This window comes from Rana temporaria, chromosome 1, assembly GCF_905171775.1.
Source record: "Rana temporaria chromosome 1, aRanTem1.1, whole genome shotgun sequence".
NCBI classification, from domain to species: domain Eukaryota; kingdom Metazoa; phylum Chordata; class Amphibia; order Anura; family Ranidae; genus Rana; species Rana temporaria.
This window is the reverse complement of record NC_053489.1, coordinates 563,682,929-563,702,725: the sequence shown is the minus strand read 5'-3', so window position 1 is coordinate 563,702,725 and position 19,797 is coordinate 563,682,929. Positions and strand designations below refer to the sequence as shown.

Here is a 19,797-nt window from a genome sequence, read left to right as displayed (position 1 = left end):
AAAGCATCGGTTAAAAACCCGCGCATGCTCAGAACCAAGTCGATACATGCTTGGAAGCATTGAACTTTATTTTTCTCTGCACGTCGTTGTGTTTTACGTCACCGCGTTGGACTCGATCGTTTTTTTAACTGATGGTGTGTAGGCACATCAGACCATCAGTCAGCTTCATCGGTTATCCGATGAGAACGGTCCTTCGGACCGTTCTCATCGGATGGACCGACCGTGTGTACGCAGCGTTAGAGTTAAGTATAAGCAAGACATGTATTCATCACCACAGAACAAAGCAACATTTCGGGGGCCACTGAGGACTCTTTCTTCGTACAGTTAATGACAACAACAGTGCACACAAGGTTTAAATAGGCAGGCAGACCAATGACAAACCCATAAGTTCCAGACACCATGGGCCAGATTCACGGAAAACTCAGACGGCGTAACGTATCGTGTTTACGTTACACCGCCGCAAGTTTTCAGCGCAAGTGCCTGATTCACCAAGCACTTGCGTGTAAACTTACGGCGGTGTATTGTAAAGACGTCCGGCGCAAGCCCGCCTAATTCGAATGGGGCGTGTACCATTTAAATTAGGCGCGCTCCCGCGCCGGACGTACTGCGCATGCTCCGTTTTGAAATTCCCGCCGTGCTTTGCGAAAAGTGACGTCATTTTTTGGAACGGTGACGTGCGTAACGTACTTCCGTATTCCCGGACGTCTTACGCCAAAAAAAAATAATAATTTGAAATTCGACCCAGGAACGACGGCCATACTTTACCGTGGCTCATCTAAAGTTAAGCCATGTTAAAGCAGCCGTAACTTTGCGACGGGAAAAAATTACTAGCGGCGACGTAACGCACGCGAAAACCGACGTGGATCGCCGTAAAAGCTAATTTGCATACCCGACTCTGGAAAATGACGCAAACTCCACCCAGCGGCGGCCGAAGTATTGCAGCCTAAGATCCGAAGGCGTACAAAGCCGTACGCCTGTCGGATCTTAGCCAAAAGCCGTGGTATCTTGTTTGTGAAACACAAATTAAGATACGATGCGGCAAATTTGAAAATACGCCGGAGTATCAGTAGATACTCCGGCGTATCTCGTCTGTGAATCTGGCCCCATATACCCATATAGGTAGGCAGGGCTTTTTTTCTCGAACAATAGGTGCTGGAACTCAACCACAACCCCCCAAAACCCCTCCCCTACACATACCCTCCAAATCACAAATGGTGGGTGTGGTCAGTCAAATTTCACGAACAGTAGGAGGGTCTGAAAGGGGCATTAAATACCAGTATTGCATTACATACAGAGTGCAGAGCTCAGGGGGGGGGGGGTTACACACACAGTGCAGAGCTGGCACTTGTAAACACAGAAACTGGACTTCTGTGTTTACAAGTGATTGTGGTGAGCAGGCACCAAAGGTCTTTTAAGTTCCACCTAAAAAAAAGCCCTGTAGGTAGGCATCATGCCATGCTAAGGGCGCCATGCACCCTAAACCACCTCTTCAAACATTAGAGAGTGTTCAGAGTCTGTGTAAAGGCTGTTATTTTATATATTTTTTGCCTTTGCATTGACTGTGGATTCTGTATATTAAATGATTGTTTTTGGACTTTCTTACACATACTTTATTCTGGTGTGTCAGTGATATCTCTGTGTTTGGACTTATTTTGTCCTCGGTTTACCATAATACCTACAGAAATGGTTTTAGTGGATTGGTGTGCTACAACAGGGCCTGGATGATGAACCTGAAATCCAAGTACAGTCAATACTTGTTTAAGATGTAGACAGAGTTAGGAAGGGATAAAACCCCAGTCAATTTTTTGGTGTCTCATTAGGGAGATTTCCATTCTGGCAATCATTTCAGGATTATATATGATTATTGTTCTCTCCTTTTTTTTTTCTGTGATGGCTTTCTGTATTATATTAGATTGTATTATTCACCAGCTGCCTTGTTGTAAAAATTTAAAAGAGGAAGTGGATCCAGAGGAAGCCCTCATCGGGTGAAACACGTCAATCCATTTTTGCCCATTCAATTGTAAATTATCTGTGAGCTTTTAACCATTGTTTCTATAATTATGAGGTAACTACATTATTAATGGAATAATAAAGTTGTTTTTGATGTATTTTTTGTGCTTTTTCTCATAAATTTTGGCCATAATAAAACCCCTGTTCTCACTGTCCCTTGATTGATGAGGATACATGTGGGTTATTAAATACTCTGTTACAATATGGGGATAGTAATTTTTTGTAATTGACTAAATCCCTCACCTTTCATTGTATATGGGATTTCAATTCACTTCCTGTCCCAAACACACAGAGGAAATCTCTAAGGGTTCATTCAGACGGGTAATTAATCCTGTCCTCTGTGGAGAGCCACTGGCAGATGCATGTCCACCTCCAGAGCTGTCTGCAGGTAGCCCATAGAAGTGGATGCAGATGCAGGGGCTGCATGAACACAATCACCTGTAAAAGTTTGATACATGGGCAAGAGCGTGTGCACAGATATGGACGCAAACACTATGGGGCAGATCCACATACATCCGCGCCGGGCGCAGCGTATGTAGGGATACGCTACGCCGCTGTAACTTACTTTGAGTTGGTTTGAATCCTCAACGAATTTGAGCCGTAAGTTACGGCGGCGTAGTGTATCTCTCACGGCGTAAGGGCGCGGAATTCTAATTCGGCGTGTAGGGGGGCGTGTTTTATTTAAATGAAGCACGTTCCCGCGCCGAACGAATTGCGCATGCGCCGTCCGTAAAAACTCCCAGGATGCATTGCTCCAAATGACGTCGCAAGGACGTCATTGTTTTCGACGTGAATATAAATGGCGTCCAGCCCCATTCACGGACGACTTACGCAAACAACGTAAAATTTTCAAAATTATACGCGGGAACGACGGCCATACTTTACATTGAGTACGCCACCATATAGCAGCTTTAACTATACGCCGGAAAAAGGCGAACGGAAACGGCGTAAAAAAATGCGACGGACGCTCGTACGTTCGTGGATCGTCGGAAATTGCTAATTTGCATACTCGACGCGGATTACGACGGGAACGCCACCTAGCGGCCGCCGAAAAATTGCATCTAAGATCCGAAGGCGTACGAAGACGTACGCCTCTCGGATCTAGACGAGATGCCGTCGTATCTTGTTTTGAGGATTGAAAACAAAGATACGATGCGGGAATTTTGAAATTACGCCGGCGTATCAATAGATATGCCGGCGTAATTTCTTTGTGGATCTACCCCTTAAGCGTTCAGATCCATGCACCTGCTCCTGCAGGTATGTCAAACTTGCTGCTGCATGTGGATCCACTTCTATGAGCTGCCTGTAGACAGCTCTGAGGTGAATGCACTTGAATCTGCCAACAGCTCTGCATGAAGGATGGGACTTATCGCCTGTCCAAATGAGCATTCCGATTTTTTTTACACCAGCAGCCTTGCTTAACGCACAACCAGTTGTGTGTGCTCGGTGGAAAAATGCCGACACAAGTATTCCAGTGCATCAACTATTCCTTTTTTGTTCCTAGAACTTTATTGATATGTCACAACTGAAATTTCATTAAGTTCTATTAGCTGCAGCACAGTGAGATGTGGTGGATTGCTTCACATCATACTGTGCTTAAAAAAGTACTGCATGCTGCACTGTTTTCAGCACACACCCCTGAAATATGGTGGTACAGTATGACCTGGTCTGATAAGGAGCAGGGCTTTTCTGCCATGTCTTGAGCATGGACAGCTCTGGCCAGAGCTGCCCCTACTTACCTGTTGTGAATTGGTCCCAATTTGAAGATTCATCCCAACTGCTTACAGTCTTACCCTAACCCTGAACTTCAAGATTTAGCATTTCCCATTGCTTACATTAGTTTTCTTTTTTTCGGCTCCCCCCCCCCCTCTTTTTCACCAGGTGATCTGGCCAGTAACACACCTCCTGAATTAGAGTGCCCCCACTTCGGATGAAGGAGAACAGGAGTCCCCCCTCACCCCCCCCTCTCCCACAGTACTCTTCTCAGCCCCCTTCATATTATCCCTCCCTTTTACATTCCCGTCCTCAGCCTCCCTTCACATCACCTCTCCCTTACACAAGAAGATGGAAGACACAGCGGGCCAGATTCACAGAAAAAGTACGCCGGAGTATCTGCTGATACTCCGGCGTACTTTCAAATTTGCCGCGCTGTATCTTTATTTGTAATTCACAAACAAAGATACAACGGCATTTGGCTAAGATCCAAAAGGCGTACGGCTTCGTACTCCTTCGGATCTTAGGATGCAATACTTTGGCGACTGCTGGGTGGAGTTTGCGTTGTTTTCCGCGTCGGGTATGCAAATTAGCTGTTTATGGCGATCCACGAAGGTACGCACGTTCGTCGCATTCTCTTACGTCGTCACTAGTCGGTTTTTCCCGTCGCAAAGTTACGGCTGCTATTTAGGTGGTGTAAAAATAGACAGCCCATGTTAAAGTATGGCCGTCATTCCCGCGTCGAATTTCAATTTTTTATTTTTTTTGCGTAAGTCGTTCGGGAATACGAAAGGACGTAACGCACGTCGCTGTTCAAAACATTCCGTCGGGGCGACGTCATTTCGCGCAAAGCACGGCGGGAAATTTCAAAACGGAGCATGCGCAGTACGTTCGGCGCGGGAACGCGCCTAATTTAAATGGTACACGCCCCATTTGAATTAGGCGGGCTTCTGCCGGACGGCTTTACGCTACGCCGCCGCAAGTTTACACGCAAGTGCTTTGTGAATCAAGCACTTACGCTGAAAACTTGCGGCGGAGTAACGTAAACGGGATACGTTAAGCCGCCGCAAAGGTATGTGAATCTGGCCCAGCATGTCTGGAAGAGATGGCAGGAACTGCAAGCTAGTGATTCGTTGCTAGGACTGTCCTGCATCAACAATTTGTATTTTATTAGATTGTCTTCAAAATAAAAAATGTTCGATTATTTGTAATTGTTAGATAACCAAAATTGTGTATTTAAACACCATTCTCCCAAGTCTCCAATATGATCACTTTTAAAAATATCAGCTAATCTAATTAGATACATAAGAGCTAATATCAGGTTTTTTTCATATAAAACAGATGTGAATAGGGTAGAATTATAAAGAATACTCTACAATGCATAAGTGATCTTCTTTAAATACCTAGAAATATTATACAATTTTACTCTCAATTGGGTTGAATTGCACTTAACCGACTGAACTTCTATTCTCTTTAATACCCAAACACAGCTTTACTAAGCTCCTAATAAAGAATACAGTTATTTAATTACAGAATAAGAGTTGAAAATAACTTACAGTGTCAGTGAAGGAGTGTAGAATGTGGAGATTCTTATTGTGTTCTTTCCCTTCCGCAAGCTTTGAGTATAGGAAGTTTGGCCATAACCAAGGCAACCTCTGTCTGCGATGAAGGATATCACTCATTCTAGTATTAGAATGAGGTTAAAAAAAATCATATTTAAAACACATGTGTAAATCAATTATGTTCTAGTGTATCATGTTAATTTGTGCTGTAAATTTGGAGAAAAAAAATCAAAACGTTGGTAATTATAATATACTTTATGTGTTATCTGATTATAATGATTGCTGTTTTAGAATAAGAATTAGGATAAAGAATATGGCCCAGATTCACAGAAAGCATGGCGCACATTACGCCGCCGTAGACTAACCAATGTACGCTACGCTAACGCATAGGTATTTGATGACCTCTGCGTTTTTTATTTTTTGCGCTATAAACAAAAATAGAGCGACAATTTTGAAAAAAAGCAATATTTTTTACTTTTTGCTATAATAAATATCCCCAATTTTATTTTATTTTTTTTAAAGCAAATTTTTTTATCAGTCTAGGCCGATACCTATTCTTCGACATATTTTTAGTAAAAAAAAAATGCAATAAGCGTATTTTGATTGGTTCGCGCAAAAGTTATAGCGTCTACAAAATAGGGGGTCGTTTTATGGCATTTTTATTGTTAAATTATTTTTTACTAGTTATGGCTGCAATCTGACATGACTGTGACATTATGGCAGATACATCGGACACTTTTGATGCTATTTTGGGACAATTCACATTTATTCAGTGATCAGTGCTATAAAAATGCACTGATTACTGTATAAATGTGACTGGTAGGGAAGGGGTTAACCAGTAGGGGGCGGGGAAGGGGTTAAGTGTGTCCTAGGGAGTGACTCTAACTTTGTGGGGGATGTGGTTTACTGTGACATGTCACTGATCACTGCTCCCGATGAGAGGGAGCAGACGATCAGTGCTGTGTCACTAGGTAGAAGAGGGAGATGCATTGTTTACAAAGGCATCCCCCCGTTCTGCCGTTCCGTGACCTAATCTCGGGACACCGGCGGACATCGAGTCCGCGGGTTCCATGGTCACGGAGACCGCGGCGGTCACGTGCTTGCTAGGCGGCAGATTCAAAGCAACGTATATATACGTGCCATGGGGCAAGCGGTTAATATTGGCCCCGTATTTTGATCCAACTGTCCCTGATTTTGAGGGACTGTCCCTGATTTGGAAGAAAGTCCCTCTGTCCTAATTTGTCCCTCATTTTGGTCTGATCTATATAGTTGTATATAAAATGCACTAGTTATTTTTCAAAAAGTGTTTCCCAGTGCTAAACCTTTCATCCAATTTCTAAATTACTGCATTTGTAATGTTCAAAAGCCAATATAAAGGAATAGTAGTGGTAAAAAAAAACACTTGTGGGTTTAACAATTTTTTTTATGTAGAATTCTCCTTTAAGGGGGTGTGGCAGGAGGTGTGTCCTATATCTACATACTGGCTAAAAGTCCCTAATTCCTATTTCAAAAAGTTGGGAGGTATGGTTTGGGCTACTAGTTAAACATTACACTGCTAACACTTGCTTTCACTCCACTACTAGCTATGGGCCAGATCCTCAAAAGGGATACGCCGGCGTATCTACTGTTCCGCCTGCGTATCCCTGTTTCTATCTTTGGAACTGATCCACAGAATCAGTTTCCAAGAGATAGACAGAAGATCCGACATGTGTAAGGGACTTACACTGCCGGATCTTAGGATGCAGTACCGCATCCGCCGCTGGGGGCATTTTGCGTCGAAATGCCGCCTCGGGTATGCAAATTAGCACTTACGGAGATCCACAAAGCTTTTACGCTTCGTTTTTTCTCCGTAAGTTTTAGTTTGCAACCGTAAAATTAGGGCTGCTTTTACAAAGTGTAAACTGTTTACACCATGTAAAAGCGACGCGTTTTTTTTTTGTTTTAATTTTTTTTTTTTCGCCGTATCTTTTTTTTTTTTCGACGCAACTTTATTGACCCGGCGCGATCCACAAAGCTCGGCGTAACGTAATTTCGCGCTATGCACTTCGGGAAAATGACGTCACGAGCATGCGCAGTACGGCCGGCGCGGGAGCGCGCCTAATTTAAATGGGAATCGCCCCCATTTGAAGAGGAACGCCTTGCGCCGGCGGAATTTAAGTTACACAGCCGAAAATTTCTAGGTAAGTGCTTTGTGGATCGGGCACTTAGGTAGAAATTTTAAGGCAGTGTAACTTAAATGGGAATTTTTACGTTACGCCGGCTCTTTGTGGATCTATGTCCCATTCCCGTACTCCTACTGCAAGGCTCAATGTACATTTCAATGGAAGAATGTAGTAGCAAAAAGACAGTTTTTTTATTGAACAAGCTTATTTTATAATGATTTCATAGCTTTGAAAGAACACATCCCTGGGAGAATTTGAAACTGCTTTCCAAAAACCTTATCTACCCATCCCAACAAAGTGTGAGGTGAGAAATGTATTTTTCAATCATTTATACTGAAAAGTGTTGTTTTTGAACTTATAACATTGTTGCTGCTTCTTCTGCTTTTGTTCACAGCTGCAGTCACTCAAAGCTTTTACCTGAATTTCATCATCTTCAATAACCAAGGCGAAAAACACTAGATAAAAGGACTTTCCCAGATGGATTCATTCATTCATTTTATAAAATAATTTCAAATCAAATCATTTCCTGATTAGACTAATGCAGTGATAACTGCCTACTCCCAATTACACCTAGTGAAAAAGATGAGGTGTATTACGTGACAATAACCTGGTTCTCTATTTAAATTTACATCTTTCATGTTCTCTGGTGTGACCTAAAATAGATTTTGATTACATGTACTATTACTTTTTTTTTTACCATACTTTTTTTATACTTTGTGATATGAAAAGACTATTTACTCTTATCTTTTTGCAACTCTATATGGTTAGGCAAAAAAAAAAAAAAAAAATTGTAAAAATTGAACTTTTTGATCTAAATAAAAAGGAATGGATTGAAAAAAGTAACCTCTTGGCTGTTTAAAAAAAAAAACATCTCCAACAATGTAAGACACTGCTTCTGAATTCCTAGAGGCCCATCATGATCATGAAAATGAGAAAAAGACCCCTTATGATTGACCTATTCGCCCCTAAGGGTAAAACAAACCTAACCACTTGCTTATTGGGCACTTGTAAGAGAAACACAGGTGCCTCTAGGTCAGTGGCGGTGCGTCCATAGAGGGTGTAGGTGCGCCGCCCCCTCTCGCTCCTGCACCGCCACTGAATACAATACACAGATTCATGCATTGCATGAATCTATGTATTGTTGCTGCCGCCCACTATTCAGATGGCCGGCCCCCTGGTGAGCGCCGGCCATCTGAATAACGGCAGCTGGTTGGCTTTGGAAGTGCCTATCAGAGCCAGGGGCCTGAGGGCTGTAATCTGCTTCCAAATAGTTAACCAGGGAACGCACGGGGTGTGCGTTCCCTGGTTAACAATGACAGGCGTCTCAGCCAATCAGGTTCACCGGTTCTGGTTACCGGTAGCCTGATTGGCTGAAGCATCATCAAGGGCAGGAGAAGACATCGAGGGATGGTGGAAGGAGGGTGGCTGACCCCAGAAAGGTAAGTGCCGGGCGGGGGGCAATCTGGTAGCTTTTTACAGGGCACAGTGGCGACAATTGATGGGCACAGTGGTGACAATTGATGGCCACAGTGGCGACAATTGATGGGCACAGTGGCGACAATTGATAGGCACAGTGGTGACAATTGATGGCACAGTGACCACAATTGATGGCACAGTGGTAACATTTGAGGGCACAGTGGCTGCGTTTGATGGCATGGCACAGTGGTGACAATTAATGGGCACAGTGGCAACAATTGATGGCACAGTGGCTGCGTTTGATGGCATGGCACAGTGGCTGCATTTGATGGCATGGCACAGTGGCGACAAATGATGGCAAAGTGGCGACAATTGATGGAATGGCACAGTGGCGACAATTGATGGCACAGTGGCGACAATTGATGGCATGGCACAGTGGCGAAAATTGATGGCACAGAGGTTGCATTTGATGGCACAGTAGCTGCGTTTGATGGGCACAGTGGCTGCGTTTGATGGGCAAAGTGGCTGCCTTTGATGGGCACAGTGGCTGCCTTTGATGGGCACAGTGAGACTGTAAACATTTTAATGAGATCCAGGTGCATTATCCACTTACATGGAGGTTAGGGAAGTAAGGCACAAGTCCATCCACACTGGCGTGGCGTTCACTGCAAAGTGGCGTTTGCCTGTAGGGGAGAAATCCTAGCCAGCAGGATCTCTGTGACCACGGCGGTGAAACCGAGGCTTGGATCAGGCCGATGGTGAGGGCTGGAACGCGGCACCAGGAGTGATGACATCACTGGTGGGTCACAAGAGCGTTTCAGAGCATGCGCACTGGCAGATGGGACTCAGGGTGTGCTCCTTCATCACACTTGAAGTGGAGTCCCAAGGACTCTGCAATCACAGAGCGCACCGTAGGCCTAAGCACATTGATATGTGTTAGCAAAACAGTACATCATCACAACTACTTTCTGTAACCAGGTGGATTATACCTTGTTTTTTTCAGGACAAATTGGGCTTTCATTCGGTAATAAATTGTAATAGATATTTCCTTTTTTTATTATCAAAGGAAAGCTGGCCCAAAATAGTAAAAAAAAAAAATGTTTTTATAATTTAGCTGTATATTTTTGGCTACTACCATAACCTTTTACCAAAAAACAACCAAAATAAATTCTCCTGCTCCTGGCGATCGCAGCCATACCATGTATGTAAACAAATAACAAAAAATAGGATGAAAAGAGGTGGGGGGGATAAGGAGAAAGAAATGGGGAGATTGGGGAAAAGAGAGGAAGTCAGCCGACTTGGGCTTAAAGGGATTACTATAAGCAGCACTGTAATGATCAATATGTGAAGGCAAGGATACGTTTAAGTAAATTTATTTGTATCAAAAATATAAAAATAGGCATTAAATAATACAAGTTACATGAAAGGTAAAGCGGTGGCCAAAAAATATATTAATGTGGCTACCTTGAAAAAGTATACAATTAGACACAGAAAATTGTGGACAGGACATGGACAAACATTTAACAATGAGCGTGATCCGGACACGTTGTGTTCAGACCAATCATGTATTGACACTCGTGAAGAAAAATCAATGAAATTTAAATGCAGTAATCTAATAATAGAATAAGGGGGGACGGTATAGTGCCCACTCTGCATGAATCAATAGGGTGTCAATATGTAATGATGGGGCTGAACACTAGCTAGATGGAGGACAGGAGGTGGGAGGGATGGGTAAGTGGGGATGGGTGTACATGGACCATGCATAAATTGTTGGTCGACTTTAGCGCTTGATGATTGTTAGTCCTCAAGGAGTTCAATATTCAGAAGTTTTGAGATAATTGAAAAAAGTTAAATTATGGTGGTTAGTACAAAATAGAACAACTTGATATTGATCACTTGTCAATATGACATTTGGGAGAACTCTATTAACTTGCTTAGTATTGGTTAGTATGTATGAGTATACCAGTCGTTAGTACTAGAAGATGGATATTTACTAGGCAGTAGTAAAAATATAAAATAGGCATTAAATAATACAAGTTACATGAAAGGTAAAGCGGTGGCCAAAAAATATATTAATGTGGCTACCTTGAAAAAGTATACAATTAGACACAGAAAATTGTGGACAGGACATGGACAAACATTTAACAATGAACGTGATCCGGACACGTCCAAGACGAAGCTACGCCAATGCGCCTGGCGAAACGCGTTGACGTCACCTAGCAACGTGATCACGTGACCCCGGAAGCTTGCTCTGTTGGACGGAGGATGGAAGCCTGCAGGCATCCGCTACGGATGGACCGTACTGGCCGATTTGCAGGCGGTGACTGAGACCGGGAGCCGTTACACAGCACAGAGGTAACATCAAGCGGACCGTGCCACCCGCAATACCCAGCGAATTAAGGGACGAACGTACCCCACAGGACTAAGCATGGTGTGATACCCACGTGTCAATCCAAACAGGATTCCCGCAAATCAAAACCAACTAGCCAGCAACAAGCTTAGCATCAGAGCAGCCTATACAAAAGCTGCACCACATGGACGGACCTGCCCTACATACTCTACACGCAGCGGATTGGTAATGTATTAGCCTCCCACCCTTGGGATGGTCTGTTATTTAACATTACTCCTACCAGCTGCTATTCTGGGACTGGTGTTCGGTCCATAGAACCAATGCTGGCTGGACATTCCCCTGTGCATGATTGCTCCTGTTACCTCCCGATGGTGCACTTGATTACTACTGCCTAGTAAATATCCATCTTCTAGTACTAACGACTGGTATACTCATACATACTAACCAATACTAAGCAAGTTAATAGAGTTCTCCCAAATGTCATATTGACAAGTGATCAATATCAAGTTGTTCTATTTTGTACTAACCACCATAATTTAACTTTTTTCAATTATCTCAAAACTTCTGAATATTGAACTCCTTGAGGACTAACAACCATCAAGCGCTAAAGTCGACCAACAATTTATGCATGGTCCATGTACACCCATCCCCACTTACCCATCCCTCCCACCTCCTGTCCTCCATCTAGCTAGTGTTCAGCCCCATCATTACATATTGACACCCTATTGATTCATGCAGAGTGGGCACTATACCGTCCCCCCTTATTCTATTATTAGATTACTGCATTTAAATTTCATTGATTTTTCTTCACGAGTGTCAATACATGATTGGTCTGAACACAACGTGTCCGGATCACGCTCATTGTTAAATGTTTGTCCATGTCCTGTCCACAATTTTCTGTGTCTAATTGTATACTTTTTCAAGGTAGCCACATTAATATATTTTTTGGCCACCGCTTTACCTTTCATGTAACTTGTATTATTTAATGCCTATTTTTATATTTTTGATACAAATAAATTTACTTAAACGTATCCTTGCCTTCACATATTGATCATTACAGTGCTGCTTATAGTAATCCCTTTAAGCCCAAGTCGGCTGACTTCCTCTCTTTTCCCCAATCTCCCCATTTCTTTCTCCTTATCCCCCCCACCTCTTTTCATCCTATTTTTTGTTATTATAGTTATTGATTACAGCAACACGACCCATTTGGGTACTAGATCAGCTTAGGGAATTCATACAATTCCCTACATACATCAGTGGATATTTTGCACCAACCCCCTTTCCCGTCCTTCCCCTTTTTTTTACACATACCATGTATGTACAGTATTTCACAAAAGTGAAAACACCCCTCACATTTTTGTAAATATTTTATTATATCTTTTCATGTGACAACACTGAAGAAATTACACTTTGCTACAATGTAAAGTAGTGAGTGTACAGCTTGTATAACAGTGTACATTTTCTGTCCCCTCAAAATAACTCCACACTCACCCATTAATGTCTAAACCGCTGGCAAGAAAAGTGAGTACAACCCTAAGTCAAAATGTCCAAATTGGGCCTAAAGTGTCAATATTTTGTGTGGCCACCATTATTTTCCAGCACTGCCTTAACCCTCTTGGGCATGGAGTTCACCAGAGCTTGACAGGTTGCCACTGGAGTCCTCTTCCACTCCTCCATGACAACATCCCAGAGCTAGTGGATGTTGGAGACCTTGTGCTCCGTTTGAGGATGCCCCACAGATGCTTAATAGGGTTTAGGTCTGAAGAAATGCTTGGCCAGTCCATCACCTTTACCCTCAGCTTCTTTAGCAAGGCAGTGGTCATCTTGGAGGTGTGTTTAGGAATGTTAACATGTTGGAATACTGCCGTGTTTCCGAAGGAAGGGGATCTTGCTCTGCTTCAGTATGTCACAGTACATGTTGGCATTCATGGTTCCCTCAATGAACTGTGCTGGCAGCAATCAGCAGCCCCAGACCATGACACTCCCACCGCCATGCTTGACTGTAGGCAAGACACATTTGTCTTTGTACTCCTCACCTGGTTTCCGCCACACACGCTTGACACCATCTGAACCAAATAAGTTTATCTTGGTCTTATCAGACCACAGGACATGTTCCAGTGATCCATGTCCTTAGTCTGCTTGTCTTCAGCAAACTATTTGCAGGCTTTCTTGTGCATTATCTTTAGAAGAGGCTTCCTTCTGGAATGACAGCCATGCAGACCAATTTGATGCAGTGTGTGGCATATGGTCTGAGCACTGACAGGCTGCCCCCCCACCCCTTCAACCTCTGCAGCAATGCTGGCAGCACTCATACGTCTTTCCCAAAGACAACCTCTGGTTATGACACTGAGCACATGCACTCAACTTCTTTGGTCAACCATGGTGAGGCCTGTTCTGAGTTTAACCTGTCCTGTAAACCACTGTATGGTCTTGGCCACCGTGCTGCAGCTCAGTTTTAAGGTCTTGGCAATCTTATAGCCTAGAACATCTTTATGTAGAAAAACAATTATTTTTTTCAGAATGTCAGAGAGTTCTTTGCCATAAGGTGCCATATTGAACTTCCAGTGAACAGTATGAGTAAGTGAAAGCGATAACACCAAATCTAACACACCTGAGACCTTGTAACACTGACAAGTCACATGACACCAGGAGGGAAAATGGCTAATTGGGCTCAATTTGGACATTTATTTACTTAGGGGTATACTCACTTTTGTTGCTAGTGGTTTAGACATTAATGGCTGTGTGTTGAGTAGGGATGAGCTTAATGTTCAAGTCGAACATGAGTTCGACTCGAACATTGGCTGTCCGCCCCTTAAGCCAAACAGTGAACATTTTGGGGTGTTTGCGGCAAATTTGAAAAGCCACGGAACACCCTTTAAAAGTCTATGGGAGAAATCTAAAGTACTAATTTTAAAAGTTAAAATGCAAGTTATTGTCATAAAAAGTGTTGGGGGCCGGGTCCTGCCACAGGGGACATGTATTAATGCAAAAAAAGTTTTAAAAATTGAATTTTTTTTCGGGAGCAGTGATTTTAATAATGCTTAAAGTGAAACAATAAAAGTTAAATATTATATAGTATTCCTGTAAAGTAGGGCACATTTCCCGTGTCTCTGCACAAAATGACATTTCTAAAGGAAAAAAAGTCATTTAAAACTACTCGCTGCTATAATGAATTGTCGGGTCCCGGCAATACAGATAAAAGTCATTGAAAAATATAAAATAAAAATGCGTGGGGGTCTCCCCAAATTCCATTACCAGGCCATTCAGGTCTGGTATAGATATTAAGAGGAACCCTGCGCCAAATAAAAAAAAATGGCGTGGGTCCCCCCCAAAAATCCATAACAGACCCTTATGAGACCACGCAACCTGGCAAGTCGCAGGAAAAGAGGGGGGCGAGAGAGTGCCCCCTAAACCATACCAGGCCACATGCCCTCAACATGAGCATGTTGACCCCCACAGACCCTCACAACTACTGGGCAAGGGTTGTGGGGATGAGGCCCTTGGGTCTGGTATGGATTTTTTTGGATGGGAACCCCACGCCATTTTTTTTATTTGACACAGGGTTCCCCTTAGTATCTCTCTTTTTTATTCACAGAGAGAGAAAATACAGGGACTGGCTTCACAGTGACTGATCACTTTATCAATCAGAGACTATTACATTGATCAGGTGAACCGGAATCGGAAGTTCCGAGTCCTGATCATTATAACAGGGTTCAGGGCTCTCTGTAAAAAGGCAGGGCCACATATTTGCGTACACTCAGCAGTTACCACGTGCTGCAAAAAGCCTTCTCCTCCTACACTTCAGTTTTGGTTGCAACTGGTGAATACCAACCTGCCTTTTTACCAAGATGGTCCTGTTGGCTAGATAAATCCTTTACGGCTACACCAATGGATACCTGAATTTACTTATATAAGTATATAAATAAGTATATTTCTATTACTGGTATTATAATGCTCTATTATCTAGTTTCCCTGCATAGTTGTACTTGTGCTCAAGCCAAGCACATAACACTATTGTACCTAATGACACAGTGGTTTAGGTTAATTGTATACTTTGTATATTTTCTACTTGCGTGGACAGGGAGTCCTCTGTTTTTTGTATTTTTGTATAGTTATTACACTTACACAAATCAATAAAAAAGTTCTGTGAAAAAAAATATGGCATTATAAAAAAAAAAAACATACATACTACCTTCGATTGGCAGCATCTGTGTGATACTGCAGCTGCCCCACAGCGGCTCTAAGACCAAAAACTAAACAATCACATGACCGTTGGTCACTCTCAGTCTGCTCCAACTAGCTCTGCCCTGCCCTTTCAGCTGATAGTGGGCAATAGAAATAGCACACTCTGAAAACAAAAGTTTTTGAAGCAGCCACAACTGTCTGCATTCACCTGTACCTTCACTGAATTCTTGATGCAGTTTGTACTTTTTCCATGTGAATGAGGCCTAAAACTTTCTAAAATGGTATAAAACGTCCCCACGTATTACTTCACTATTGTTAGTGGTGGACTTGTAGCATCATGCAGCCTTATGCCTTGTACACGCGGTCGGACTTTTGACCGTGCAAAAGTCTGCCGTGAGTCCGTCAGAAGTCCGACAGAAAATGAGAGAACAGTTTCTCTATCTAAGGTCCGTCGGACTTCCGAAAAAAAAAGTCCAATGGAGGCTACACACTGCCAGACTTTCATAGAAAAAAAGTTTATCTGACTTTTTTTCTTGGAAAATCCAGCCGTGTGTACGAGGCATTAGTGGATTTCTGTTCAAGATCTAATGTATGGCATTTTGTTAGTAAAAATCCCAATGTCTCCTAAAATATATTTGCTAAATTTAATCAACAGATTGGATAGACCTGTCAGGTGAATTTTCAAGTACAATACAATAAGACTTTTCCAAGTGACACTCTTTTGGGAAAATTATCATCCAAAGCTAAATAAATGTGGATGAAACAGATAAAGGGTAATAAATAATGGAAAATAAATAAAATGTGAATAAAGTGTGGCGAGTATATAGCATCAATGGGTAAATGAAAGTTTTCACTACTGTACTCAGATTTTATAAATACCACATTAAGAAGTAAATATTTGCTGTTTTAGATATATAATAAAAAGAAAGACCCATTGGTTCTTCATAGAGGAGTATATAATAATATCAGTAATTATAAAACGTACTTGTAAATTGCTTGGATATATTCAGAGCTGCTGTTACTTTGTGCATGGATTTTCTTTCCCATAGCAGTTTCTGTGGGGCAAATAGAACAGGAAACACAAACCAGCATTCAAAATTGGTCTCTTATTGTGAGTAATGAGACTGTCCACACAGTGCTCACGCAAGATAATATAATAAAGACAATTGAACATAATTTTCCATTATAGCAATCTACTATATGATCATTACTAAAATGTACATATTTAAAATTATAACAAAATTGCAGAAAAAATCTTTTCCATCATACATTGTAACATCTTCCCTTATTCCTAGGACATTATTAGGGAATATTAAACAGTGAACCTTTGACATTTTTCAATTGTATGAGTATCATGCACATGAAAATTGCATCTACTGTATGTATACTAGCAATTTTCTTAATAACCCAATCATTAAAATAATTAGATTATAATGCCTATTACTGATTACTGGTCATCTTGTCTTTTTGTGAATGAAAATACATCACCATTCAATACCTCTCACCACCATTACCACTACCACCTCTCACCGCCACCTCCAAGTACAAATGTCTGAATTATATTTTGCTGCTCATATTTGCATCTCTTTTCTAAGTTGAATGCCCAATTGTGTAATTCCACCTGCAAATGTTGGTAATTTTTATACATCTCATCTCCTCAACTTGGATTTTCTTACACCTATATCACCACCACTGATGCTGGTTTTCCTTACATAGTTACATAGTTACAGTAGTCAGGTTGAAAAAAGAAACAAGTACACTCAATTCAACCAATAGTAGGAAAAAAATAAAAAAATACACAATCCTATACCCACCATTGATCCAGAGGAAGGAAAAAAATAAAAAAATAAAGCATGATCCTATTTGTTCCAGCAGAGGAACAAAAATTCCTACCTGATCCCCCAAGAGGCAATCGGATATTCCCTGGATCAACTTTACCTACAAATATATTAGTATCCAGTTATATTAAAGCAGAGTTAGACCCTACAGTGGAACTTCCACTAATCTGATTCCAACCCCCTCCGGTGACACAATTGGCACCTTTTGGAAGGGAGGGGGAATAGGATATCTTTTCCCACTTCCGGGAGTCTGGGCCATGGCCCGTAACATCATTGCGGGGCTCCCTTCTCCTCCCCCGGCTGCCGGGCCAATAGGAGAGAGGAGCGGGACCTCACACATGCACAGTAGGGTTCCTGGCGTGAAGTCGAAAGGCTGGAATCCCAGGTTCCCGTACGCGCAATGGCAGTGGAGCACCCGACAGCTGATGGAAACATCAGCTGTGGTGCCGAACATTAATCGACTCCAGGACAGGTAAGTGTCTTATTATTAAAAGACAGCAGTATGTGTAGCTGCTGGCTTTTCTTTTCTTTTTTAAGTGTATCTAGTAAAGAATCCAGGCATTTCTTAAAACAACCTGCTAAGCTGGCCAGAACCAGAATGCAGTCACGTGACTCATTTGCATAGATTATTGCATGGGGTAAATTAAGTCCAATTCATAAATAAAAATGAAAAAACCCTGATTATGCGGTATTTATCGCAAAGAAAAATGTAAACATCACTTTATAAATTCTCCAACAGTCCAACCCACAAAGGGACCAGAGAGTAAGTAAGCATGCAATATTTACCACTAAGGTTTTGCTGGTGGTATCACATGCAGCGAGGGGACCCCCACTCTGTTTTTTGAGAAATAGCTGGTTGCAAAGGAGTGGGCCGGGAAGCTGGCTGGTCCCTCGCTGACAGCTGCATGCAGACAATTAAGAATTATGAAAAAATTGTGTGGGTCCGCCCCCCAGTCCATATCAGGCCCTTATTCGAGCATGCAGCCCGGCAGGTCAGGAAAGGGGGGGGAGAGTGAGTGCCCCCTCTCCTGAACCATACTAGGCCACATGACTTCAACATGGGGGAGTGGGTGCTTTGAGGCAGGACAAGGGCCTCATCCCCACAAGCATGGCTGGCGGATATAGGGGTCTCCGGGTAGGGGGCTTATCAGAATATGGAGGCCCCCATATTCTGCCCCCCATGTGAATGAGTACGGTTCACCAAAAAAGTGTCAAAAAGTAATAAAAACAGACAGTTTTTGACAATTCCTTTATTAAAAAAAACACCGTCCCCCGATGTAAATCTATCGTCAATCATGCCACCTGGCTATGTCACCTGGTGACCCCACCCCCTCGTGACATCACTGACCCAGCATGCACCTCTCCATGATGTCACAAGGAGGCGGGGTCCCCATGAGACGTAGTCAGGTGGCCCTGCTCCTTACCTAGCGTTTTTTTCTTTTTTGGGTCGGTGGTGCACAGGCGACGTTATTGACAATAGATTTACATCGGTGGGGGGGGGGACATTTTTTTTAAAAGGAATTGTCAAAAACTGTCTCTGTGTTTTTATTATGTTTTTTTACACTTTTTTGGTAAATGGGTAGGGGTACTATGTACTATAGGGGTTCTGGGATCTGGAGGCCCTCTTCTTAAAGGGGGCTTCCAGATTTCAATAAGTCCCCTGCCTGCAGACCCCCACAACTACTGTCCATGGTTGTGGGGATGAGGCACTTTTCCCCATCAAAGCACCCACCCCCATGTTGAAGGCATGTGGCCTGGTATGGTTCAGGAGGGGGGGGGTGTTTGCTCAGTGAACTTTTGACTGCCAAGAACGCAGTGACATAAAAGACTACGACGAGCAGACAAAATGAAGTTCTATGCTTCCAAGCATGCGTCAAATTGTTTCCGAGCATGCGTGGTTTTTTTTCCCGTCGGAAAAGCATACAGACGCACGGTTTTCCCGCTAGGATTTTTTCCTGACCGAAAAAAGAGATCCTGTTCTTTTTGTGGATGGGGCATTAGGCCTAAATTTGTTAATCAAGTCCATCTAAAGCCTCATGCACACTCAATATTTAGTCTCATTAGCTTAGATATTCATATTTTTGTAAGTGCACTGCCCAGCCCCTCTGATAGTAGCCTGCAAAAATCTATGAGAGGCTGAAAGCTGCTGCACCTGCACAGGGCTAGATGGTGAATTGACTACTCCTAATATTTAGGCCAGTATGCACCCAGGGACAAATGCTTGGAATGTAAGAAGTATGAATTCCGGGCATTCGTCCCTGGGGAAAAACGGCCATAGATATTTGTACCACTCGGTACCCTGTCCAACCTTAGCCACAGGAACTTTCAGAATTTTACAGGCTGCATCTGTGCCTTCTTTCTGCACCAGAAGATTGGATTCTCAGGCGCAGGGTCTAAACATCCACTGTGCATGAAACCTCAATCTGTGCATCTATCATAAATTGCTGCCAAAAGAGGTTTCTGTTGCTCCTCCAGTGGAGTGAAGGCACATTAAGACAGGAAGTGTGTTACCTTCCAGATCCCCAGGTAAAAATACAGGGGGAAAAAAACACGAAATAAAG

At 42.6% G+C, this 19,797-nt stretch overlaps 1 protein-coding gene across 2 annotated transcripts in view; it reads right to left on the bottom strand.

The window, feature by feature from the left end:
- Positions 1 to 19,797, bottom strand: part of LOC120921889 (cytochrome P450 4V2-like) — a 75,968-nt gene that overhangs the window by 25,316 nt on the left and 30,855 nt on the right. For both annotated transcript variants that reach the window (XM_040334388.1, XM_040334397.1), the window contains exons 5-6: positions 16,384 to 16,453; positions 5,280 to 5,406 (exon numbers count right to left, since the gene is read on the bottom strand). In XM_040334388.1, coding sequence (XP_040190322.1) covers positions 5,280 to 5,406; positions 16,384 to 16,453 — 197 coding nt within the window. The remainder of the gene's footprint in view (positions 1 to 5,279; positions 5,407 to 16,383; positions 16,454 to 19,797) is intronic.